The sequence below is a fragment of the Meyerozyma guilliermondii genome, genomic scaffold (genome assembly GCF_000149425.1).
Source record: "Meyerozyma guilliermondii ATCC 6260 scaffold_2 genomic scaffold, whole genome shotgun sequence".
NCBI lineage: Eukaryota > Fungi > Ascomycota > Pichiomycetes > Serinales > Debaryomycetaceae > Meyerozyma > Meyerozyma guilliermondii.
The window spans coordinates 1225441-1249354 of record NW_001809799.1 but is presented as its reverse complement, the minus strand read 5'-3'; the positions used below and the strand labels follow the sequence as shown (position 1 = coordinate 1249354).

Sequence of the window (23914 nt, the reverse complement as noted above, 5' to 3'; positions counted from 1 at the left end):
GTAAACCAGTGCAGCAGAGCACGCTAGGCTGGCTTTAAATACCCCGGATTATCTGGCCGCGCAAAAAGAAACGATGACCGAAATAGACTCCGCGAAAACTCCCGGCCTAACTGTGGGCCTATCTGCAGTACACTAACCATGCCTGGATCGCACCAGTTACCTGGAATAGAACAGGAACGGGGAAAGTTTATGGGGAATTGAAGATATGCTGAATCTATACATACTCCAGTCAATTCCCCACATTGAAAGTTTCCTCAAATTATGTCTCTTTCCTCGAAATTAGTCCCTCGCCCAACCTCGGCGGACCATGTGGTTCAGCCGACCTCCTGTCGCCTCGGACCTGCAGACGGCACATTCTCCGGTAAGGCTATGACGTTGAAGGGCCGTTTTGCAGGCCCACGACCCCGGGACTGCACTTTGGCTCCTGCAAAGCAAGGGCAACTACGAAGTTGCAATTTCCATGAATAAGAGTATCCAGGGAACTACAAGGTTTTCTGGAGCTATTACACTGACTTTGGTGTCAACTCACTACAAAATTTGCTCCGCCACCCCGCCTTAGCCACAGCAAAGTACGCCCAAGTTCTTAGCCGCCTCATCGACCACCTGCAGTAATCCTGTACAATGATATGCAAGATTGCAGCCTATGGCGTCACCAGATAAAGACAACTCCGGGCAAAGTTGCAACAAAAAGCACGTTCTGGAATATTATTTTACTTCCTGTTTCCGTAACCGTTCCAAGTTTCGGGCGTCTCTTTGTGCTTGTTCTCTATCCATTCTATTGTTCGCCCAATTTCTCATTCTTTCACCATAATAGAAGCATATGATTGGGAACGGAAGACCCAATGCCAAAGCAATGAGTCCACACATTGTATTGCCCCACCCGTAATTGAGCCTTTCGTACATTTTGTTCGCAAATAAGGGGAACAGAAACCCAAAAAGTGATCTGAACACGGCTGCAGCTGCCACAGACGAGGCTGCAAATCGGTTATTCATATCGATAAGGTAATTTTGGATGGTTTGAAATACGGCAATAAATGCAAACGCAAAGATCGCTGATCCTATCGAGGGCATAATCCAATGCAATTGCTTCTCAGCACTCCATCCATACCAAATAAGCCCAACTGGTATACCGATTCCTGAAAAGAGCAAACAAGGAAGACGGTACTCTGGTTTAGGTACCCCATTGTTCCTCGCCGTAAGCTTATGGTAAATGTGGTCGATTGCGTAACTCCAAAACACGGTTCCTAGCATGAATCCAATTCCCATTGGAAGATACAATAACCCTGCCACTCCGGTCTTGAATCCATAGGTGCCTTTCCATACAGATGGAAACGTTACGATCATCAAGTACATGAAACCGTATACAAATGCCATGAATGAACCCAATCCAATAATCATAGGGTGAGTAAACAACAACTTGAGTGGTCTTGTGGACGTGAGCACGATTTTTTCCCATTTTGTCAGTCCATCTGCAACCTCGAAAATCGTATGAATATGGCTGTTGCCGGTAGCTTTTCTGATACGATTAGCCTTGTCTTTGAGAAGCCGAGGTGAGTAAGTTTCCCGGAAGAAAATGGTTCCAAAGATAGCCACCGCTCCGTTGAATATAGCCAACACATAAAATACCCATGGCCAGTCCTTGGCTTGGATGATGAAACTTGCAATTACTGGAGAAAGAATAGGTCCCAAAGAGGGACATATAGAGTACGCTGCCATAGCCATTTGTCGCTCAGAGTCACTCCACAAGTCAGCAAGGGTTCCAGCTCCCACATTAAGAGCGGCACATCCTCCTAGGCCGCCCAAGAAACGAAACACACAGAGTTGAGTGGTTGTCTTTGCAAAACCACATGCCAAATTGAAGACGAAAATCACCCAGATTGAGATATTAAGTACGGGACGGCGTCCACATGCATCCAGCTCGGAAATAGGTGCAATTATTAACGGTCCGAGAGCCCACGCCAACACCATCACCGATACTGAAAACGACATTATAAAGTTAGAATTCATATGAAGACTCGCAGCAATATCCTCCATTGCCGGCGATAAAATTGACGACGACATAGGAGAAATGAGAGTGTACAATGCCACAATCATAGTTTGAAATACTTTTTGTGCTCGAGACCAGTTTCGTGGATAATGCGGATCATCATCACCATCCCAGGTTACAAGTTCAGGATCTATATCTGCAAATTCCGCTCCAAATTCTTTGGTCGGTACAGAAATATCGGGCACCCCTTCGTAAACTTGTTTGTATTCATCACTTTCTGCTTCTTCCTCCTTTGTCGTAGGAGCTCTCAGAGCAGTTCTATATCGCAGAGGTTGCACTCGATGAGACAATGTGGTCAATATGGTAGACCGAGTGAGTGTTCGTTGAAGGTTGATATCATTTTCGTCCATATCACCATATATATCTCGTACAGTGTACCCGGTAGGAACTCTTTGAAGAGGGTCTGTTCCATTGGAATCAATAGAAGCAGTAGCTGACATACTCATAGATCTTCTAATATTCTGTATTGCCTGCCCTGCTACCGCCACCGCAGACGAATAGGACCTTTCTTTGCGTAGTCCATTTTGCTCTGATGGTGAAGAAACTCCAGAACTTCTTCGCCCAAAAGTGGAAGTTCCATTATCAGTATCATGTAAGGGAATCGGTACATGTTCCTCCAGTAGGTTAGAGGATAACGAGGATGCAAGTGATTCTTTCAGCAGAGACCGCTGGAGCGAATCATTATCTTTGTTTTGATTATTACTCATGGCGCTAAATTACGTTTGTACTTGAAAATCAAACGGTGCGCCTTATCCTTAGGTTGCGAGCGCGCGCCGTTCGTGCATATGACAGATGAAGAGAGATAGGTGAATAAATTTGCAAAGGGTGGCCATTGTTGACATTGAAGTCATTGTCGTAGTTTGCTAATGCAATTGTGCTTTTTGTTTTCATTTATTTCGAAATATGTCGGTAAACTGCACAATTCTCCGAAGACTCGTTTGTCATCCTCATTTGGAACGCAACGCACCGGCACTCGGTCCGCCACGGCCCACAAAGAGATCTCGTCACGTGCTGCGCGCGCCCTCTGGTTTTTGGTTTTGGATTCTGTCATGCTCGTTTATCTCGTTCCCTCTCGTTCCTGTGCGCGTTTCTTTTTTCCACCATATAAGCCCGCGTTTTCGTCTCAGCCCATCAAGCATGAGTTTGTCTTCAGTATACCATGATTACAGCCTGTTCACTAACGGGACAACTTTTGCTGATGCATACTCCAATTTTGCTCAGCTTCCTCAGTTGAACGTTTTGGAAAAAATTTGGGGTGCTTACTATTATTATATGGGAAATGATGTGTTTGCAACTGGTCTTCTTTTCTTTTCCGTTCATGAATTCATGTACTTTTTCCGGTGCTTACCATGGGCCATAATTGACCGTATCCCTTACTTCAACAAGTACAAGATCCAGGAAACCAAACTTCCTTCTAATCAGGAACAATGGGAATGTCTCAAGTCTGTTTTAACATCGCATTTTTTGGTGGAAGCTTTTCCATGTTGGTTTTTCCATCCAGTTTGCAAAAAGTTGGGAATCAGCTTTGAAGTTCCATTCCCCTCGTGGACCACCATTTGTTTCCATTTGGCGGTATTTTTCGTGTTGGAAGACGCATGGCATTACTGGTTCCATCGTGGATTACACTATGGTGTTTTCTACAAATACATTCACAAGCAACATCACCGGTATGCTGCGCCTTTTGGCTTGACTGCCGAGTACGCCCACCCAATTGAGGTGATGCTTCTTGGTTTTGGTACCGTTGGTATTCCAATTGTATGGTGTATGTTGACTGGTAGCTTGCATCTTTTCACTGTTTGTCTCTGGATCACCTTGAGATTGTTCCAAGCTGTGGATTCTCATTCGGGTTACGAATTTCCATGGTCTTTACACCACTTTTTGCCATTCTGGGCTGGCGCAGATCATCACGACGAGCACCATCATTACTTTATTGGAAGTTACAGTTCTTCTTTCAGATGGTGGGATGCAGTGTTGAACACCGAGGCCGGTCCTGCTGGAAAGGCCAAGCGTGAACAAAAGATGAAGCTGAGAGCGGAGATGGCACAGAAGAAGCAGATTTAATAGAGCACTAATAAAAAGGAAACAGTATTATATGAACGATCACGTAATAAAACGAAACATTGACAACTCCTGTAGGTTCTTATATTCATTACTTTTCGATCCAAGCGGCATGCTGCCGGCGTTTTTCCACAATGTCGATAAAATCTACTCTCAGTTCCAAATACTGATATTCGCTAAAACCTGTGGCTTCAAGCTCTACGGTCGCTTTTCTCATTTCAATGTCCTTTAGGAATCTATGTTTAGGTGTTTGAACCTTATTCTGGACATCAAGAACTGATGGGTTTTCTATCGACTTGATGGCGCCTGCTAATATTAAAACTAACCCTATTCCCACTTCCACAATTATGTCCAAAGGTACCGATGCAGAATTTAAATGTGATATTTTGAGTACCTGGTGCAACTCAAATGAGGAATATGTGGCATGGAGCAATAACAATGCTCCGATAATGTAGAACATGAATGCGATTTCGACCTGAACAATTTCATCGCTGCGGTAAGAGTGCTGAGACTGGTGCACCGGTGCACGAGAAGACACAAACGTAAGATAACAAAACAGATAACAGAAAGCAAGCTAGTTGCAAGAAGAAAATTTAGATATTGATCTAAGAACTTTTGGATTCGCTCTACTCAGTTCCTCATACTTGTTTCATTTCAGTATTATCAATCTTGAGCGTTATTAAAGGCCAAACTTCTACAATTTTTACTTCTGGGTTACCCCACAAATTGCGGTCCATTTGATCTTGTTCACCTCACATTTTCATCTCAGCATTAGGACTTCACGATGAGATTTGGTATCCTACTTTCAATTCCAGTTTTGTTTTGCCTTGCATCTTCAAGCATTTTTTTCTCTTGATAAAGACTTGATTTCCAGAACAGATTTTTGAAGCATGGCTCTCGCAACAATCTTCCATAGCATTCAGGGGCATTCTTGCCAATGTTGGTGGTTCAAAGACAAATTTGCATGATGTGAAGCCTGGTGCTGTGTTGGCTTCTCCTTCAAGTAAGAACCCGGATTATTACTATCAGTGGACCAGAGATGCTGCTCTCACGGTAAGAATGCTCATGGAACATTTGTATGACACGAACTTGGGAGATTCCAAAACGAAGCGTTTAGTTGAGCTTTATATTTCTAACTGTCATACTCTTCAACGACTTGACAATTTGAGCGGAAAATTTGACGACGAGAAACGCTCTGGTTTGGGCGAGCCAAAGTTTTACTTGAACTCTACACCGTTTAACGGGGCATGGGGTCGTCCACAGAGCGACGGTCCGGCGTTGAGACTGTCTACTATTATCCAGTACCTCAATTTGCTCTTGGCACATAAGGCAAAATTTGAGAATCCCGATCTTGAGTCTCCATACTACGTTTACCATGAAATAGTCAAACCGGATCTTGAGTTTGTCGTTGCCAACTGGGAGATGCAGACATTTGATTTGTGGGAGGAGATACATGGGGTTCACTTATACACTTCCATGGCACATCTTCGGTCATTAGTCGATGGCATCGACATAGCACGAGCGTTTGGCGACTTTGAGTTTGTTCAAAATTTGACGTCAACTTTCGAAAGCGTTAAGAAATTTATATTGTCTGAGGCTGGGTTTGTGGGTGAAAATCACCTTCTAGAAACCCCAAGTTTGGTGATGTCGGGTAAAAGAGGAGGCCTTGATTCAGCAATCATTCTCGCAGCTCTCCACTCCCATAATTTGGAAGCTGGAAACCATACTAGTATACCCTTTGACATCGACGATAGCAAGGTTCTACAAACATTACATGCATTTGTCGACCAAATGAAGCAACTTTATCACTTGAACAGAAACTTGAGTGGGGAGGGTATTGGTGCCGCTCTCGGACGTTATCCGGAAGACATTTATAATGGAGTCGGAACTTCTGAGGGCAACCCGTGGTTTCTCTGCACTGCATCTGCAGCCGAAGCCGTTTACAAATTGGTGTACAAATTGAATCACAATCGTCAAGACATTATCATTGATGAATGTAATCGAGAATTCTTCAAGCAATTTTTTCCCCAACGTCTAGGAAACAAGATTTCGTATGGATCTGACGATTTCAAATTGATCACCTCCAGAATGTTCAGTTACTCTGATTCATTCTTGCAAATTATTCAGGCCCATGTGGACGACCAAGGACACATATCTGAACAGTTCAATCGATATAACGGACTCATGGAAGGCGCTCGAGACTTGACGTGGAGCTACGGTGCTGTGTGGAATGCTATCAGATGGAGAAAGAAAGCCATAGGCTATATTTGATGATGACTATTTATTGAGGATTCGTGACTGTTAATATTATTGAATCATGACTATTTATGTGACGGCATTGATGAATTATCCATGTTATTAGTAGTCTCGTAGACCGTGATGTTGGGGTAGTCCTTTTCTGTCTCATAACATGCAAGGGACCTGTCGTTCAACTCAGACAATTCTGTCTCTGTGAGAACCGCCAGTTCAGGTTGCACGTCTAAATCGTAAGAAACTTGAAAAGATCCTTCTTCGGTCTCGCCCAGGAACTGAAAGTTTTTCGACACTTCAAGAAGATTCTTTAATGATAGTTTTGAAGCCTCTTCATTGGAAATATCAAGAATTTTCAGAAACTTATTAAACTCAAACTGACCCATTTGAATTACAAGTTTTTCTAAAAACCGCTTAGAATAACTCTTGCTAATGAGAATCTCCTCCACTGAATTCTTGATGAGGAAGCGATAAATCTTGACTGGCTTCTTTTGTCCTATTCTATGCACACGGTCAATCGCTTGCAAATCAACCTGGGGGTTCCAGTCATTGTCAAATATCACCACAGTATCGGCAGCTGTCAAATTAATTCCTAACCCGCCTGCTCTGGTTGACAACAAAAAGACCTTTTTAGATTTGTCAGTGTTGAATTGATCGATCTGAGTATCCCGATCTTCATGAGATGTTGATCCATCGAGACGACAGAACCCTATATTTTTGAAATCTAACCAATCATGAAGGAGATCCAACATTTTGGTAAACTGTGAAAAGATCAATAGTTTATGATCTGGCAAGAGCTCATTAATTAGCTGGTCCAAGACCTGAATTTTTGCCGAGTTTTTATAAAACACCTCCATGAAAATACTGGTTTTGGAATCATTGAGAGGAAATGGCTCGTAAAAAGTGTAAGGTGAGTTACATATCGAACGCAATTGGACCACGGCATTTTGAAGTGAGAGATTTCTCGTATGCTTGCTTATCTTATGGAAGCACTCATCAATGATTTTTTGTTTTCTTGTCATTCTGACCGTCTTTGGTTTGGATTTTCGTGGACTCTTGCTTTCAAATTCGTCGTCGCTATCTTCTTCAACGAAGCTATAGTCTTTTTGTCGCTCCTCTAGGTTCTGATCATCGTAGGCTTTTTGTAAATACGCGTCAATTTCAGGTTCGTCTCTGGGGTATTTGAAGGTTGATGAGTGGTTATAAAAGAGATATTCTTTCAAATTCACTTCGACAATGCTTCTATGGAGATTATTATCCAAGCCATCTTTATAGAGTTTCTTTTGAAGCAGTGTCAAGGGGATATGAATCAAATACTCTTTTTTCGAAGGCAAGTTCATTATGACATCCTTCTTAACTCTGCGAAGGATAAATGGCTTTAAGATGGTGTGAAGGTTATGAATCAAGTTTTCTTGAATGTTAAGTTCTATCAATCTTCTTGTCTCATCGTCGTCTTCGTCGTCTTTCATGGTTGTGAGCTCGTCGAAATTGAACCACTGTTGAAATAATTCCAAGTCATGGAACACATCGGGAAGAATGAAATTGAGCAATGACCATAATTCATTTAAATTGTTTTGTAATGGTGTGCCTGTTATGAGAAGTCTATTTTGGACATCAAGTTTTTTTAGTACTTTGATAAGTAGGCATTCGCTATTTTTGAGACGATGGCCCTCATCAACTATAAGGTATTTCCACGATACCGAGTTCAATTTGGTGAAATCTCGAATGGAAATTTCATAAGATGTGAGTATAAGATTATAATCTGATTTGAGCCTTATCTTTTGTCTTTCTTGTTTGGTTCCTGTATACTTGAGGACCTTCATTGATGGTGCGAAACGTTGTACTTCGTTGAACCAACCACTCAAAGTGGAGAGTGGAACCACGACGAGAAATGGTCCTGTCACTCCATTTGAAATCAAATAACTAAGAAATGCAATGCATTGAAGAGTCTTTCCAAGCCCCATTTCGTCTGCCAAGATTCCATTGAGGCCGTTCTCGTATAATGTCAGAAGCCATTCCAATCCATCGAGTTGATAATCTTTCATGGTTCCACCAGTAATCAACGATGGTTGATAGGTTGTTTCTGGTTTGGGATTTGTGAGCATTGACATGATATCTCGTTTCCCGCTGGCGGTTTTCTGAGCTTTGACAGGTTGAGGACTTTCATTTCTGGCGCGTTTCTTTTTGGAGGTGTTATTAATGATATTATCAGCAATGATATTGGCATAAATTTGAGACTTCAGAATAAGCGTATTAAGTCTATCCAACTTTCTATCTTTGGAAAGTTTGTTGAACTGACGCTGCTCCTCGGATATAACCTGTGGTTCCACCAACAGGCGTAGATCTTCCGTAGTCATCGACGCGTTGGAATCGCGATGGGAATTTAGCAATGCGAAATCATCGCAACCGCGGCGAGTGCGGCGAGTTGTGGCGAGCGCCGGCGGAGCCTGCACCGGCGTAACCGAATCGTTATCGTCTCATCTTTGGCGGGTAAGCGCTTAGCTAACGGCCATGCAAGATGGGCTACGTCACTACGGTTGGGTTCCGAATGTTGAGATGACAAAAAAATTGATATAAATGGATGGATGCCGCCACAATTTTCTCACCACACACTGGTTTTATTTCGTAGCTATAGACAACTTGGTACCTTGAGTCGCATCATGGGTAGGGAAAATATTCTCAGATATCAATTAGAACATGACAACGAGACGGACTTGGCGCTGGCCGATTATCTCAAGACTTCAGCTCGTGCTAGTTCTCACTCCCATACTCCATTTCTGTTGCTGAAGGAGTCCACCAAGAAGGATTTTTTGGATAACAATCGTTACTTTGTTGATTCCATCAAACATAACCATTCATCTGAGGTATTTGAACTTAATGGAAGAGGACAATCTCCTCATACTTTATGGATCGGATGCTCTGATTCTCGTGCTGGAGAAAGCTGTTTGGCTACTCTTCCAGGTGAGATTTTCACCCATAGAAACATTGCCAACATTATCACTGCTAGTGATATTTCTTCACAAGGTATCATTCAATTTGCAATCGATGTTCTCAAAGTTAAAAAAATCATTGTTTGTGGTCACACCGATTGTGGAGGCGTATGGGCATCGCTCTCGTCCAAGAAGATTGGTGGGGTACTTGATTTATGGCTCAATCCTATCCGTCACATTAGAGCTGCCAATTTGAAACTCCTCAATGAGTACAATGATGATCCTAAAATGAAGGCTCGTAAGTTGGCAGAACTTAATGTGGTGCTGTCTGTGATGGCGCTCAAGCGTCACCCATCTGCCTCGATGGCTCTTAAAAATGGCGAAATCGAGGTGTGGGGAATGATGTACGATGTGAGCACCGGCTACTTGAACGAGCTTGAAATTCCAGATGATGAGTTTGAAGACTTGTTCCACGTGCACGATGAGTCGGACGATATCAACCCTCATTAACAGCATCAACCCATACTTTTCTGATGCATTAGATGAACGCACTATAGTGGCTACATTCTTTACACTTTTGTGAGATCCGTTATATAGATATTTAGGTGGTATCCCACTTTAAATTAAATTTTCCCTCGGGCGCCTCGTACTCCTCTATCGCTTTTATCAATTCGTCTACGGTGGATGCCACCTTGATGATCTCTCCGTTCTTTTTCGAAACGAATCCAGATTCGATTGCGTCATTAATGAATTTGAGAAAGTTGTCATAAAATCCATCCAAATTGTACAATACAATAGGCTTGTTATGAATATTAAGCTGTGACCATGTAACCACCTCCATAAGCTCTTCTAAAGTGCCATATCCACCAGGAAGTGCTACAAATGCATTGGCTTCTTCTCCCATCATCCGTTTCCGAGTATGCATGTCTTTCACCAACGTGGTTTTTCCGTATTCCTTCGAGTCAGGTAAAGGTGTACTGCCATCGTGATTGTCAATTGACTCCTTGAGTTTTTGATTGAGATCCTCGGCACTTTCTTCGGTTCTTTCTCTCGAAATCAATGCCTCGGGAATTATTCCATGAACATATCCTCCATTAGTGGCGCATCCACGGGCCACTGCACCCATGACACCGGTAGTTCCGCCTCCGTAGACGACTCCCCAGCCTTTATGGGCCAACTTTTGTCCCAATTCGGTGGCATCATTGGCATAACCAGGTTTATTACCAAACGAAGATCCGCAAAAAACACATACTATAGTTGATGGTTTAGCAGAGGTCATGGTCAGTACTTTTTGTGAGCTTTAATTATTAATCTTTTGTGAACTTTAAACTTTTAAATGCTGTCTATAATAGAGAAGTAAACGTGGCGACCTCTTCTTATAGTAGTTGAATGGCGGTTGCGCGCGACATACGCCGCGGGGCGCCGCGGCGACATTGCTGCAGAGACCGGCAGAAACAGCATTGCGAACAGATGATAAATGAAAAGATGAGAAGACGATAAGCAGAAGATGGTAAGCAGTAGACGGTAAGTAGAAGACGACAAGATGGTTGAGACAATAATGGTGGAAAGAGCAATCAAATGGAAGCTTGAAATGATAAATTCAAATAAAAAAAGAAAAGTAATTCGTACCCAGAAAACAAAGAGATCTGAAAGAAGACTGATTTAAAATTTCATCATCTCCTTCTTCACTCTTCTTCTTCGATGACACCTTTGGCACCATTGGCTGCAACTTCAGGGTGTATGGGTGCACGCAGCACCCACGAACAATAAGTATCGGATGCAATGTCATGCGCCGCCATGCATCCGAATGCTGCATCGCTATTGTCTCCACTATTGACAACCGCAATTGCATCAGAATCCATCCCTTGTTACGCAAATTTTGACGCTCCCTTATGCGTCTTCGCGATTGTACCGTCAAAAACCTTTTGTCCAAATGGGTCAAGTACCTTAAAACAGGCGACACCCTGCAGCCGCGACGCGGACCGCGACTGCAAATGGTTTACGCGCAAAAAGTATTAATAGTGCAATCAGTCCACTCTTACAAAACTCAGACAAATCAACAAGTTACTACTTAATAACTACTCAATAACTACTTTATCACTTTGTTATTACTTCCAGCACATATTCCCAGGCTACATTCCACATATTACCATTAACTTCTGAAAATACCCAATGTCACGACGCCAAAACCTACTCGTCCAGCTAGACAACCTTATCCCAGAAGATATTGCCGACTCGTGGGAAGCATACTCTTTTCAATCGCCATCATCGTCATCGTCTACGTCACGCCGGTCGTCGCGAAATAGTCTCGCGTCAGCAATGACTACAGAAACCGTAGCTTCATCAATTCCTACAACCCCGGAGCGGAAAACCAATAGAAATCATCATACTCATTTTCAGTCCCAAATCGCCACCGGTAATTCCAGCATTCATAATGTCACTAATATGTTGGACTGCATAGAAGATATGATTGTGGCGGAAACAGAAGAGATTGAACGCCAATTACGCCAATTTATTGCCACCATAGACGCCAGTGTGCCCAGCAATACATATGTGGTTCCGGTCTACCCTCAGCATCGGCGCTAATTTGGGCCGATGATTACGCCACAGGCAGCACATAAATGGTGTTTGGGTGCCACCCTTTATCGTCTGCTGGTTGCGTTCTTAGATCATGAATGAGCTTAACCAGGCACTTAGAAAAGTGGACACCCAGTTAGGGGCGTTGGAGCTGGAACTCGATGAGCGGCTGCGTCTTGTTCTGGTGCTTCGCTTGGAGCCATCTGCCAACGATAATCTAGATATTATTAGCCATGTTTCCCGCCTGGCAAAACAGTTGTCCCTGTTACATGACATCTTGGTGAATGGAACAAACCAGGCAGCCATAACGGAATTCCAGGCCCGACTCGATCGATATCAGCGCTGTTTCGACCGCCTACAATCCGATACATATATCGACGTTTCTGAATATGCCTTACACTTTGACCCAATTCCAGAGGTTACCGCAGTATTAGCATCAACACCAAAGACAGTGCGGTTCCAGGATGATCCTGATACCATGCGTAGCGAGCTTATGGGAACCAAAGCCTTTAAACCATATCGGGACGATGAAGAGGCAAGTTTAGGATCGTTTGATCCCGATACAAACCAGCAACTTTTCGCTCAGCATCAACAGCAAATTCTCGACCAGGACCTGCAGCTCGATACTATCCATGACTCTGTGCGTCGCCAGCATGCCATGGGAGTGTCTATTAATGACGAGGTGGACGACCATTTAATTCTTCTCAACGATTTGGAACTGGGAGTTGATGCTTCCCAAATTCGACTCCGCCGAGCCACTGACCGGCTTCGTAAGTTTCGACAAGCATGTAGAGAAAATGGAAGCCTAGTCACCATAGTGGTGTTGACGGTAATCTTGATACTTCTTTTGGTGGTACTTAATTAGATAATCTAGAAATTAAAGTCGTCATTTTCCTCCTCTTCATCACTGAAAAACCAGATGAACAAAATGATATCTCCATAAACTATTAGTCCTCCGATTATACTCATGATTGTAGATCCCACTTCGATTATATGGGTATGATATAATGTGAGCGGTAATGCTATACCACTAATTATCAAAAATCCGGTGATATACTTGGCAGCCTCTTCAACAGGAGTAGGATTATTGCCATGATCGTTACTAAATGTCAAAAAGTCGTCTCGATTATTCTCAATTGATGATGCTATGATATTGGGAAGAGGCGCCACTAAAAAGATGACAATGACCCATAATGGTTTCCAATTGTTATATAATGCACAGGAAAGCAAGATCAACAAGAATCCCGACGCAAGGAATGCCGAAAGAAAGATGATCTTGTTTAAGGGGTTCATGATACCGATGTCAACTTCGAGCCGACTTGGAAATAAGCACTCTCGAGGCCCACTGCACCAGATATTCAGATTCTCATAATTCATTCATCTATGTACAATCACTTTATTATTTAGTCACTTGCGCCAGAACCAGCCGTTTCTGCTTTGATTGTCGTTCTGAGCCGCGAGACTGTTCATATCGTTTCCATTAAAATCGGTCTTATCCTCTACCGTAATCCAGTCCAGCGAATCCACGGGCTTACGCTTAGTGGTGGTTGTGGTGCGAGTGGAACCGTCCTTAAAACGCTCAGTACGGGTCTCCGACAAGAAGTTTCCTTCATTGCTGGAATTGAAAACATTCAGAACCGAGTACGACACGATTCCCAAATCTTGTGGCTCAGATTTTTCCACCTGTTCTGGAGACTCTTGAGGCAGATCATGTTTCTCGTGCCACCGTTCGTGCAACAGCTTATGAGAGAAATCGCGTTTGTGATGCTTCTCGTGCCACAGCTCGTGCCACAGCTGGTTCAGGTCCTTCAACTTGTTCCACCGGTTCTCTTTCTCTCGTCTCACATTCTCATACATCGCTTCCTTCCAATTGAGGTAGTCTGTAAACTGCTTAAAGTATGTGCCTTTTGCACCCAAATCATACACGCCATCCTGAACGTTGGCATGTGCAGCAGCATTATTAAAGTCTTCCTTGGTCAAAATTTGATTAGAATCCTTCTTCGCAAGAATCAGATTAGGCACTTCGGCATTGGGGAACAAGCACCTCCAATACCCTTCGGAGTCCCATACCGTTTCTCCATTCTTCTGTAAACACTCGTGGTAGGACCTGGACGATGGAGCTTGATACGAGTAGAACCCGAATGGGGTTTGACCGCGCCATCTCGATTGCCAGCCGCCCCATGTACCCCATCTAGAGTCATTATTAGACACCCTATCAATTGTTTCTTGTTTTCCCAGTCTTGTCTGATAAGGCTTAGGGAAAAACGCGTCATCATCCAAGAGACTCTGTACTTCGCCCTTGACTTCATTGACCAGTTTCCACGCTTCATCCATCACACCTGATGATAACGATTTTGCCCGATCTTGCCATTCAGTGAAAGGACCATCTTCAGCAAAAAAAGAAGACGCCAAAGAACCCAAGTTGGTCTTGAGGTCATTGACATTGGAAACAACCTTTTCAAGGTCTTCGTTGTAGTTGGAATCGTTTTTCTTGGATCTGCACATTGCAGCAAGTTAATGATCACCGCGAGGGGGAATCACACCTTTTAATATCTCCTGCTTATGTAAGCAGAAGGGTGGCAAATACTGGGTAGGCTGCAAGGGCGTAATACGGTGGGGCAGGGGGTGCCGGGAGAAGACGGGAGAAGACTTTAACGGAATTCCTTCCTTGTAATGAAATTCTTTGGTTCTCAATGCGAAACTAAGTATTAAAAGACACTTGATAAATGAAAATGAAACTTTGAGCAAGTAGAAACATTGTTTCAATTTACGTTCAGCACGATCACTTATAAATTTACTTCGTTTTTGATCTTTTGATTGTGTGACTTGATCTTTTGCTTCATAAATGGCTACTGTGGCAGTCTAGCTTCGCTCCTGTACACAGTCGTCATCTCGTATCTCACCAGTTTCCTGTATACCATCTCGAATCAAGCTACATGCTCTTACGATGGTACAGTAAACTGGCACTCCGCACCAAGTTACGAAGATCGGTGCCAAGTTCAAACCCTGGAACTGTACATCCTGCGGTAGCTGCAAGGACGAGATTTGCACCTTCTCCTACTGGCTTTCTACATTTAGGAAGTCTTCGTACAGCGTTATACAATTATTTGTTAGCGAAAAATACTGGTGGCCAGTTTTTGCTTCGGTTGGAGGATACAGATCAAAAGCGGTTGGTTGAGGGAGCGGAGGAAAACATATATCGCAGTTTAAAGTGGTGTGGAATTGAAGTGGATGAAGGGCCTCAGCAAGGTGGGCCGTATGGACCTTATAGGCAGTCCGACAGAACCTCTATTTATCAACGATATGCCGAAGAATTGATTCAATTGGGCCATGCCTATCGCTGTTCGTGCTCGCAAGAACGTCTTTTGTTTTTGAGAGACTCGGCGGCCGCTTTGAAACCGCCAACTACAGTGACTTATGACCGTAAGTGTTTGCACAATCCACTGGAAACCGGTGATATAATTCGGTTCAAATCGCCTTCCGTATACGAGCCATTTGATGATCTACTTCATGGGCATTTGAATTTGCAACAACAGTACAATAGTGACGATAGACGTTACGATGATTTTGTGATACTCAAATCTGATGGTCTTCCAACTTACCATTTTGCCAATGTCGTTGACGACCATCTTATGCGCATAACCCATGTCATTAGAGGCGAGGAGTGGCTTCCTTCGACTCCAAAGCATATTGCATTATATCGTGCCTTCGGTTGGGAACCTCCACAATTCACCCACATACCGCTTTTGACTTCAATGGCCGATAAAAAATTATCTAAAAGATCTGGGGATATTGGTATTTTCAGCTATAAGGAAAGAGGAATTCTACCAGAAGCTTTGATTAATTTTGTTGCTCTTCTTGGTTGGTCTCCACCAAGAGATACTCCCGGCGTTTCAGTAGACGAAACCATGAATCTTTCTCAATTGGTTGAAAAGTTCTCTCTTAACCATTTGACGAAAGGAAATGTCAAGGTCAATGAGTCTAAATTAATTTTTTTCAACAAACAGCATTTGCAGCAGAGAATATCGACCGATTGTGATCTGGTGGCTGCTGAATATTTTCCAGTCTTTGACGCAGCCACGGGCCATAAATTCGACATCACATACCTCAAGAAAATACTTGTGGCTTTGGGTCCCAGTTTACAATCCCTCAACGAAATCACAACAAACCACGCATACTTGTTTACAGACGATGATATTGATTTTACAAAAGGAACACCTACCTTCAAGAAAATTGTACAAAGGTTCTTGGAACTCTGGGCATCACCTTTTGCAGAATCAACCACAAAAATTTGTGAGGAATTCAATGTGAAAAAGAAGGACGTTTTTCAGTCGTTGCGCAATGCTTTGGCTGGGGGTGCTCCTGGTCTCACAATTCCAGTGCTAGTCGAAGTGCTAGGCGACGATACTGCTGTCAAAAGATTGAAAAAGTATGTCAATGCTTAGATTCTTGTATATATTATTTGACTTCAGTGTGCTGCCTAAAGTCAAGAAAAGATTTATCAGAGCTCTCTATAAAGGGCCCAGTGTAAATGCAATGAACTGCCATTTCAGGGTGGTAATATAAACCTGTGAGTAGCTTTGGTGTAACCAAAAAGTATTGAGAAGCATCATTTTCGCAGGCAGTTTGAACCAAATACTTGTGTGCCATCTTTTCATTTTTAGGATCCATTCCCTGGTTTATCTCATCAACAACTCGAAAGGGTGCTTCCGTCAATCCCTGGAGTGACATTATGAAAAAAATCGTGGACACCACCCTCTCCCCACCAGATTGAGAATGATTGTCCAACACTTTTAGGTCGGTATTTTCTCGAAACTTGACCAATATTTGCAACTTGTAATCTTTAAACCTCTCAGCTTTCACCAATTCCACCTGCCCATCACTAGCTACTGCTGTGAATTTGCTTTGAAATGCTGAAGAAATCTTTAGAACAATGCTTGATAGCTCAGGTTCCCATTTGGCTCGCTTGTCGTCAATTTGCTTGTCCAATTTGTGCTTTTCTTCTTCAAGGTGAGGTATTCTTTGTTCGAGTTGCTTGATCTCCTGCAATCTTTGTCCCAAAGTAGCTATGGCACTCTGGTCGGCTGTAGCCATCACCGACCGCTCGTCTTCTAAGAAATGAATCCTGTCTTGAATAAAGGCCTCACTCAAATTGTTTTCCAGAAGATAAGATTCAGCGAGCGATGAAAGTACTGTTCTGTCGTTTTCCGTGTAGTTTTCACTTTGCTGTCGAACTTTCCGTGCAGCATCACTCTTCTTGATTTCGTCATACTTACGCTTCAATTCTTCGTATTCTTCAACAAGAGTCTTTTTGTAATCGTCAAGACTGTGAATCAACTTTTTAAGAGTTGTTATACGGTTCTTTTCCTGAAGAATTTTAAAGTTCTTGCAGTCCATGTCGATAGAAAGCATGGTTAACTGAGATAGCGTCTGAGCAGCTTCTGCCAGTTTTGTGGCTCTTGTGTGAAACATATCGTTGATCCTTTGTTCGGTTTGTCGAACTTTTTCGGTATAATCCTTTTGTGCATCATGTTCCATCTTCTTGATTCTATCAGCTTTCGCAGATATATAGGCTACCAATTTGGCCCTGTTGGATCTGACTGACTGGAGCTCTTCCACCTTAACACGGGCAGCGCTCAATTTTTTGCTCACTGATTCGTAAATTAGTCTATTCTTGTCTGCTGTTTGACGGAGTTGCTTGACTTCGTCTCGACACTGTTGATACTCCTGAGAAACTGACGCAATTTTCTCTTTGATATCTAGGCGAGCCTCTCTAGACAATCCGCCAGTAACGAAAAATGAGGCATTTCTCACCTTTTCAGTAGAGTAGAAAAATTGTCGGGACCCGTATCTTGATCGTGAGACACTCACAAAATCGTCTGCAACCACAAACTTCATGAAAGGAATCTGACCAGTAGCATTTGGAGTAATAAGTTTTTGAAACTGTTCGTCAGACATGGGATTCTTTCTTACTGGAATCATGTGTAGCTTGGAGATAACTTTGAGCATATTCAACACTACTGGTGGTCCATTAATGTAATCAGAAAGGTACCCATCGAAGCCGTATTCGTGTAGCCTTTCACGTGGCACTGGTAAACGACCAGGCTCATCTAATGCGAGTCTCATGGGGACGTTGTATTTGGAGAAAACAAGTCTCGAAACCTCATCGTAACTCTCTTGATCAGGAACAGTAATGGCGAGAAGAGTATTATTGTCAATCACCTTTTCAATAAAAGGAGCATAAGCTTTTTCTGTAACCTCACAAGATACTATGGGAGCTTCAAAGTATCGCAGCTGAAACTGAGGATTTTCTCGAAGTAAGAGATGACCCTTAAGGGCATTCTCTCTCAACTCATTATACGGTCTTCCTCTGGCTTCAAGCACCAGCAACTTGTCAGTGGAAGTGAGTTTGGCCTCGTAACGTTTCAAGTCAGCCTGAAGATTACGAATTCGAGATACTTTGGGCTCCATTGTATCTTCAAGCTGCTGGGTTTTGCTCTTTTGTTCGTTTAATTCTCTGAAAGCGTCATCGCGGTTCTTCTTTGCGTCCTTTAAAGCCTCCTCGTCTACTTCAGGTACAGATCGAAGCTTGACTTCCAATTCTTGTCGTTCTTGTTTTAGTTTCTCGGCCTCTTGTTTTCGACGTTCAGACTTGTTCGCTAGAGATTCCACAGACGCTTTTAGTTCAGTGATCTTGTCTGTTGCTTCTCGAACCTGTGCAGTTTGTTGCTTGTATTGGGTGGTTAACAGTGAATGGCGGTGCTTGAGCTTGTCGAGTTGTTCGTGTATATCTCTTCTTTGTTCATCAGTTTGTCGTATTTGCTTTTCTAAAGGTTGGGTCGTAAGGTTGAAGTTTTGTAACTTTTTCTTTGCTTCATCTCGCTGCCTTTTAAGTTCTTTTTGTCTCTCTTTTAGGTCCTGTAATTGGGCGTACGGAAGTAGCATCTTGTGGAGTTCTATCTCTCTGGATTTCTTTTGATAATCCTCGAATTTTTGCGCCTCTGCCTCTAGATCTTGTCGTTCTACATTCAACCGTTCGAGCTTTGAACTGTTATTTTCAAGTTCGGATTTCACAGTTTCTCGCTCGGAGTCTAGACGTATGAGGTCTTCGTGAAGGCTGATAAGGTGGCCCGTTCCCAATGTACGCTCGGTTTGTAAAAGTAGTTTTTCAGGAGTAAGAGTAGCAAATTCCGCCACCCGTTCCTGAGGAAGAAAGTGACACAAATTATCGAGTTGAATATTGAGTTTTCGACACACATTACGAACCGTACGTTCGTCCGAGACACGATTATTTACAAGCCAATTCAGCTCAGTCGCAGTAAATGTTCTCTCTATAACCAAATATTCGGGATTTGCATCTTCTGCATTCTTAAGGGTAATTTCAATGGTACTTTCTGAGCATCCTGTTTTTATCATCGACTTCAATGTCTTTCTGCGGATTAATTCGATTTTTCCGCCTAGTCCAAGGCAGATTGCGGCCACTAGGGTTGATTTTCCCGTACCATTGGGCCCAATGATCATGTTTAATGTGGGAGAAAGCTGAAATTCTGCATTTGAGTAGGTTGTAAAGTTGGTAACTCTCACAGAAACAATGAAGCCCGGTCGAAACTTTTCAGTTTTCTGACGCTTGTGCATGGTGGTGGAAATGCATAAGCCAAATGGTGAAAATGGCTGAGATTGGGGTTAATATAAGGCTGAAGTGTATTAGGAAATAAATTGTATAGTTGTGCTTGCAACGCGATAAGTATATTTGGTGCATTGGATGGCAGAGGTGATGATCCAGTAGAGAGTGATGAAGGGGAACAAAAAAATTATGGTGGAGCGCAGATGACAGGTACAAGCAACATTTACAGAAGCGAAAAGAAAGAGTATGAAAAGTTTAGTAGAGTATTCATATTTGTACAATCCGTTTAATCATTTTTCAAGTAGCAAGAAAATCTTGCAAGAACAACCTTTTAATGTTGATTTAGATTACTCTGATATATTTAATGTGTCTATTCAACCCTTGTTTCAACACATAAATACACTTTTTTTCTTGTTCATCTCTTCTCTTCGCTCTACTCTTAGATCGTCTATTCTGTGGCGCGCGCAGGGTAACCCGGTGTTTATCATTTTTGAGATCAAAACACGTTCAATAAAGATGGTATGTATCAGTGAAAACTACACCCATAACATGTTGTGGGTCCAAAATAAGCCCAGGAGTACATATCTGTGCTAGGAATCACCAACTTTAATTTCCAGTCCTATTCCCGAATTTTGACTAACCTAGTCTCAGAATACCAAAACTTATAAAGACGCTTTTGCCCTTTTTGACAAAAAAGGTACAGGAAAGATCCCCGCCGAGCACTTGGGTGACTTGTTGCGTGCTGTTGGCCAAAACCCAACCCTTGCTGAAGTTGCTGAGTTACAAAGAGAACTTCCTGGTGATGACTTTGACTACAAGACTTACGAGAAGATCATAAACAGACCCGACGGTTTCAAGCCATTGGGGTTGCCTGAAGAGTATATCAAGGGATTCCAGGTGTTTGACAAGGAAAAAACCGGATACATTGGTGTAGGAGAATTGCGTTACATATTGACATCGATTGGAGAAAAGTTGTCTGATTCAGAGGTGGACGAATTGTTGAAAGGAGTCAATGTGACCTCCGATGGTAATGTCGACTATGTGGAGTTTGTTAAGAGTATTTTAGATCAGTAAATATATAGGCCTAGGTTCATTGGCAAATGTTTCGCGCTTTCGATTGTTTCTTCATCAATGGATCCTGCCATAAATGAACGATTCCATCTTTTTCCTTACCAGCGTCTAGGGGCCGTTGCAAGTGTGGGTGGATTGATAGGGGCCTTCTCGGGGTTCTATGAAGGTATAAAGATCGGCTCGTTACGCTACTTGATCGAAAATAGTCATCGTCTTCCTCGAACCGTTGGAGGATGGTATTTTTACCACAAGAAAAAAAACTACGTTATGATTGTAGGAGGGTGTAAGCTTGCTCTAGTACAAGGAGCCAAGTATTCTGGAGCTGTGACGGGACTTTTTGGCACTGAGGCTATCATAGATTATGTACGAGGAACCATCGACTTTGCCAGTACTACTGCAGCTGCTGCTATCACTGCCGGAACTTATGCTTGGTATAACCAGCTTTCCAGGGTCCAGAGTGCCAATTATTTAAAGAAGGGAGCTTTTTTGGGACTAAGTTTGGGTGTGACTCAGGATTTGATCATCTGGCGCCGTGGAGGACATATCTGGTATATGGACAAATTGGGTGTAATTAACCCGCAAATTGTAAATAGGTTATGAGAGAAGGAGGGAAGAAAGAAGAAAGAAGAAAGGGAATGAATATTCAAATTATAAGAATGTTCGTATGCTACTACTCCAAGTCCACTGGATAGTTCAAGAGAACAGCCTCTCCTGTCAACATGTCGAGTTGCTTTCCCAGCTCGTGCAAGCTGCTAAATATCAATGGTTCACCACCGGTGGCTCTGACATCTTCGGACATTTTGATGTAATGTTTTCGAGTATTAATATCATCACTTCGAAACAATGTATCGGTGAGTAATAAATAACGCACAGCGCCCATTTCCACCGCCTTGGCACACTCCTCGGGCCCATACCATGCTCTACCATCATCCTCGTTGAGTACTCGCTGAAACTCTTCGAAAACCATTGCTTCTCGTGCAAACTTGGTGTCCAGCAATTTGCTCTGCACTTTACCATCTCGCAAAACCTCCTCTAATCCTTGAAGATATCCCGTCAGGGAATGTGCAATTATAAACTTGGACTTGTTCTGGATCACCGTCTTGTTCTCTTCACGGACCGCTGTGGCCATAAGCTTGTCAAACAAGAGCTGAGCAGTGAATCCAGGCGAAGCAAAGATCACCGCCTTGAGTCTATCAAGGTCAAAATTCCTCAAGATTGTTTTAACAACCATGTCAAAAAACTTGTCCAATGCCTTGTCGTGGTTTCCTCCTCCATCTTCTCCTCTTCGTTTTCGAGGAATCAGTTTCTCTATTTTGTTTCGAAGCACTGTCATGTTATCGGCTACAAGACAAAGATGTGCAACTCCTTCTTCGAGAACCACCGCTCCAACCTCGGCTTTTTCGTCGATGGAGCAAGATTTTACCACGATTCCATAACTGATCTCGTCCCATTCTGGTTTATACAATGTGAAAGATTTGTTCAATTGAACCTCAGCCGTATGGTAACTCAGCAATGGAACATATTCGTTTGGCTCCATAGACTTGCCCCTAATTCTCATCACCTCATCTGAGGGAGTGTACTCTATGTCTTCTACCAGAAGTCGAAGCGTCATTACTTTTCTTTCCACTTTATTGCCAGACCCTTTTTTCACATTTCTGTGAGTAGAAAGTTTCACCTCGTCATTTTTTTGGATGAGATTGTATATCTGCCAAAGATCTTCTTTATCCTGGGGGACTATGGTGATGAAGCCACTCGAATCCTTCTCGAACGATTGCTTAACAAGCTTCATGAAAATAGAAACTATGCGACTTGCTAGTATTAGTGTAGAATTAGTGTAGAATTGCGATGCGATGCGACATGCTAATCAGCGACTCCGCGAGAGCCAATAACCTACATTGTATTACTAGGGTCTATAAATTAGCTGACATTGGCGGCAACCAAAGTCAGGTTTTTACATGGCTCACCCTTTTCATTGACCAACTTTTTGGGCTCCTTACCCTCTTCTGTGTAGGTGATCTCAAACGACTCTGTAGTGGTGAATTTGGGCTGAACCGCTTCCCAAATCTTCTTTTTGGGATTCAATTGCTTTTCGGGAGTGCCGTTAAAGTCCTCAAAAAACAACTTGTCACCCGCCTTCGATCCTGGTGGAGGATTAACAAATTCAACTTTACCATCTTTAGAGGCACAAAGCACCATTCCGCAAGACTTGACACCTCTCATGGTCACCGGTTTCAAGTTGGCAATAACCACCACGTATCTTTCTTGCATGTCTTCAAGAGCCACATGCTTCACCAAACCAGAACAGATAGTACGAGGACCATCTTCGTCTCCCATTTCAATGGTAGACATGTATAATGAATCGGCATCAGGATGCTTGACGGCTTTTTGAATGAAACCAACTCTGAAATCCACCATTGCTGGGTTGGGAGGAGCTTGAGTGGCAGCTTGTTTAGCATTGAGCTCAGCTTTGGCCTTGGCCTTGGCGGCTTTCTTAGCTTTGGCAGCTTCAGCACGAGCTTTCTTTTCTTCTTCAGTGAGTTCCCCACCGGCTTTTTTCTCTTCTTTAGCCTTGGTTTCCTCCTTCTTGTCATCTTTTTTGTCCTCTTTTTTGTCGTCCTTCTTGTCTTTCTTCTTCTCCTTGACTTCTCTGGGGAGCTCCACATTGTGGTCTACTACCAATTTGTTGGCATCTGGAACCGAAACCAAGGTGTTTTGCACCAAATCGGCCCATCTAATGATGTGTCTGTAAGCGGCAATTTTGTCAGTATCTTTCCATTGCGCTGCTACAGGGAGAACAGCCTTGAAAACAACCAAATCCGCCTTGCTGGGCTGATTTCCAGTCAAAAAAGTGGAGGTTCGTAATCCATCGTTCAACAAGGTCAATGATTCCTTCTCGTCAAGACGACCAGAAATGGTCTCATACTGAGCAGCTAATGCTTTTTGTTCATCGTTGAGCTCAGGAAACTGAGTTTCAGGCGCCGAATCGATGTCGGAGAGTGAAACGGGTTTGTAGGATTGTAAATCAGTCATGGTGAAGCCAAACGACGATGCGAGAAAATATGTAGGGTCTGTGCAGGAAGAGAGAAAAGAGGTGGATGGTTAAAGAGAGAGAATACATTGAAGTCTTTAGTCTACTGGAAAAAGTCAATTTGAAGGAGTCAATTGGAGTAATAAGAAAATCATTTGCCTAGAATTGAAAAAAACTGACATTAATAAAAGTTGCATATTTTTGCAAATTTCTGTATTTTCAAAACTATAAATCATTTTTCATACACCAAAATGAATTTCCAAAGAAGAATTGAAAACTCTTCCCAAATTATCGATTGAGAATACCAATTTGTCTCATATCACCCTTAA

At 42.8% G+C, this 23914-nt stretch overlaps 15 protein-coding genes across 15 annotated transcripts; 6 read left to right on the top strand and 9 right to left on the bottom strand. All coding sequences in view use genetic code 12, as the record gives it.

Moving 5' to 3' along the window:
* Positions 1 to 705: 705 nt before the first annotated feature.
* PGUG_01909 (MFS transporter) lies at positions 706 to 2754 on the bottom strand (the record flags this gene model as incomplete). The annotated part of the gene is made up of 1 exon (XM_001486188.1): positions 706 to 2754. One exon carries the CDS (start codon positions 2752 to 2754, stop codon positions 706 to 708), a length of 2049 nt encoding a protein of 682 aa, XP_001486238.2.
* A 196-nt stretch (positions 2755 to 2950) lies between these two features.
* ERG25 (methylsterol monooxygenase) lies at positions 2951 to 4108 on the top strand (the record flags this gene model as incomplete). Its single annotated transcript, XM_001486187.1, has 1 exon — positions 2951 to 4108. One exon carries the CDS (start codon positions 2951 to 2953, stop codon positions 4106 to 4108), a length of 1158 nt encoding a protein of 385 aa, XP_001486237.2.
* Positions 4109 to 4196: 88 nt separating this feature from the next.
* PGUG_01907 (uncharacterized protein) lies at positions 4197 to 4565 on the bottom strand (the record flags this gene model as incomplete). Its single annotated transcript, XM_001486186.1, has 1 exon — positions 4197 to 4565. The coding sequence occupies one exon, from the start codon at positions 4563 to 4565 to the stop codon at positions 4197 to 4199; it is 369 nt and encodes a 122-aa protein (XP_001486236.2).
* A 599-nt stretch (positions 4566 to 5164) lies between these two features.
* SGA1 (glucan 1,4-alpha-glucosidase) lies at positions 5165 to 6376 on the top strand (the record flags this gene model as incomplete). The annotated part of the gene is made up of 1 exon (XM_001486185.1): positions 5165 to 6376. One exon carries the CDS (start codon positions 5165 to 5167, stop codon positions 6374 to 6376), a length of 1212 nt encoding a protein of 403 aa, XP_001486235.2.
* A 50-nt stretch (positions 6377 to 6426) lies between these two features.
* Positions 6427 to 8712, bottom strand: PGUG_01905 (putative ATPase; the record flags this gene model as incomplete). Its single annotated transcript, XM_001486184.1, has 1 exon — positions 6427 to 8712. The coding sequence occupies one exon, from the start codon at positions 8710 to 8712 to the stop codon at positions 6427 to 6429; it is 2286 nt and encodes a 761-aa protein (XP_001486234.2).
* A 228-nt stretch (positions 8713 to 8940) lies between these two features.
* Positions 8941 to 9795, top strand: NCE103 (carbonate dehydratase; the record flags this gene model as incomplete). Its single annotated transcript, XM_001486183.1, has 1 exon — positions 8941 to 9795. The coding sequence occupies one exon, from the start codon at positions 8941 to 8943 to the stop codon at positions 9793 to 9795; it is 855 nt and encodes a 284-aa protein (XP_001486233.2).
* Positions 9796 to 9886: 91 nt separating this feature from the next.
* On the bottom strand, positions 9887 to 10564 carry PGUG_01903 (uncharacterized protein; the record flags this gene model as incomplete). Its single annotated transcript, XM_001486182.1, has 1 exon — positions 9887 to 10564. One exon carries the CDS (start codon positions 10562 to 10564, stop codon positions 9887 to 9889), a length of 678 nt encoding a protein of 225 aa, XP_001486232.1.
* Positions 10565 to 11956: 1392 nt separating this feature from the next.
* Positions 11957 to 12727, top strand: SYN8 (syntaxin; the record flags this gene model as incomplete). Its single annotated transcript, XM_001486181.1, has 1 exon — positions 11957 to 12727. The coding sequence occupies one exon, from the start codon at positions 11957 to 11959 to the stop codon at positions 12725 to 12727; it is 771 nt and encodes a 256-aa protein (XP_001486231.2).
* Positions 12728 to 12732: 5 nt separating this feature from the next.
* Positions 12733 to 13239, bottom strand: PGUG_01901 (uncharacterized protein; the record flags this gene model as incomplete). The annotated part of the gene is made up of 1 exon (XM_001486180.1): positions 12733 to 13239. The coding sequence occupies one exon, from the start codon at positions 13237 to 13239 to the stop codon at positions 12733 to 12735; it is 507 nt and encodes a 168-aa protein (XP_001486230.2).
* Positions 13240 to 13269: 30 nt separating this feature from the next.
* PGUG_01900 (uncharacterized protein) lies at positions 13270 to 14367 on the bottom strand (the record flags this gene model as incomplete). Its single annotated transcript, XM_001486179.1, has 1 exon — positions 13270 to 14367. The coding sequence occupies one exon, from the start codon at positions 14365 to 14367 to the stop codon at positions 13270 to 13272; it is 1098 nt and encodes a 365-aa protein (XP_001486229.2).
* Positions 14368 to 14798: 431 nt separating this feature from the next.
* PGUG_01899 (glutamate--tRNA ligase) lies at positions 14799 to 16307 on the top strand (the record flags this gene model as incomplete). The annotated part of the gene is made up of 1 exon (XM_001486178.1): positions 14799 to 16307. The coding sequence occupies one exon, from the start codon at positions 14799 to 14801 to the stop codon at positions 16305 to 16307; it is 1509 nt and encodes a 502-aa protein (XP_001486228.2).
* Positions 16308 to 16320: 13 nt separating this feature from the next.
* On the bottom strand, positions 16321 to 19497 carry SMC5 (DNA repair ATPase; the record flags this gene model as incomplete). The annotated part of the gene is made up of 1 exon (XM_001486177.1): positions 16321 to 19497. One exon carries the CDS (start codon positions 19495 to 19497, stop codon positions 16321 to 16323), a length of 3177 nt encoding a protein of 1058 aa, XP_001486227.2.
* Positions 19498 to 20617: 1120 nt separating this feature from the next.
* On the top strand, positions 20618 to 21157 carry PGUG_01897 (uncharacterized protein; the record flags this gene model as incomplete). Its single annotated transcript, XM_001486176.1, has 1 exon — positions 20618 to 21157. One exon carries the CDS (start codon positions 20618 to 20620, stop codon positions 21155 to 21157), a length of 540 nt encoding a protein of 179 aa, XP_001486226.1.
* Positions 21158 to 21227: 70 nt separating this feature from the next.
* On the bottom strand, positions 21228 to 22346 carry PGUG_01896 (ribosome dissociation factor; the record flags this gene model as incomplete). Its single annotated transcript, XM_001486175.1, has 1 exon — positions 21228 to 22346. One exon carries the CDS (start codon positions 22344 to 22346, stop codon positions 21228 to 21230), a length of 1119 nt encoding a protein of 372 aa, XP_001486225.2.
* Positions 22347 to 22474: 128 nt separating this feature from the next.
* ARC1 (Arc1p) lies at positions 22475 to 23587 on the bottom strand (the record flags this gene model as incomplete). Its single annotated transcript, XM_001486174.1, has 1 exon — positions 22475 to 23587. The coding sequence occupies one exon, from the start codon at positions 23585 to 23587 to the stop codon at positions 22475 to 22477; it is 1113 nt and encodes a 370-aa protein (XP_001486224.2).
* Between the last annotated feature and the right edge of the window lie 327 nt (positions 23588 to 23914).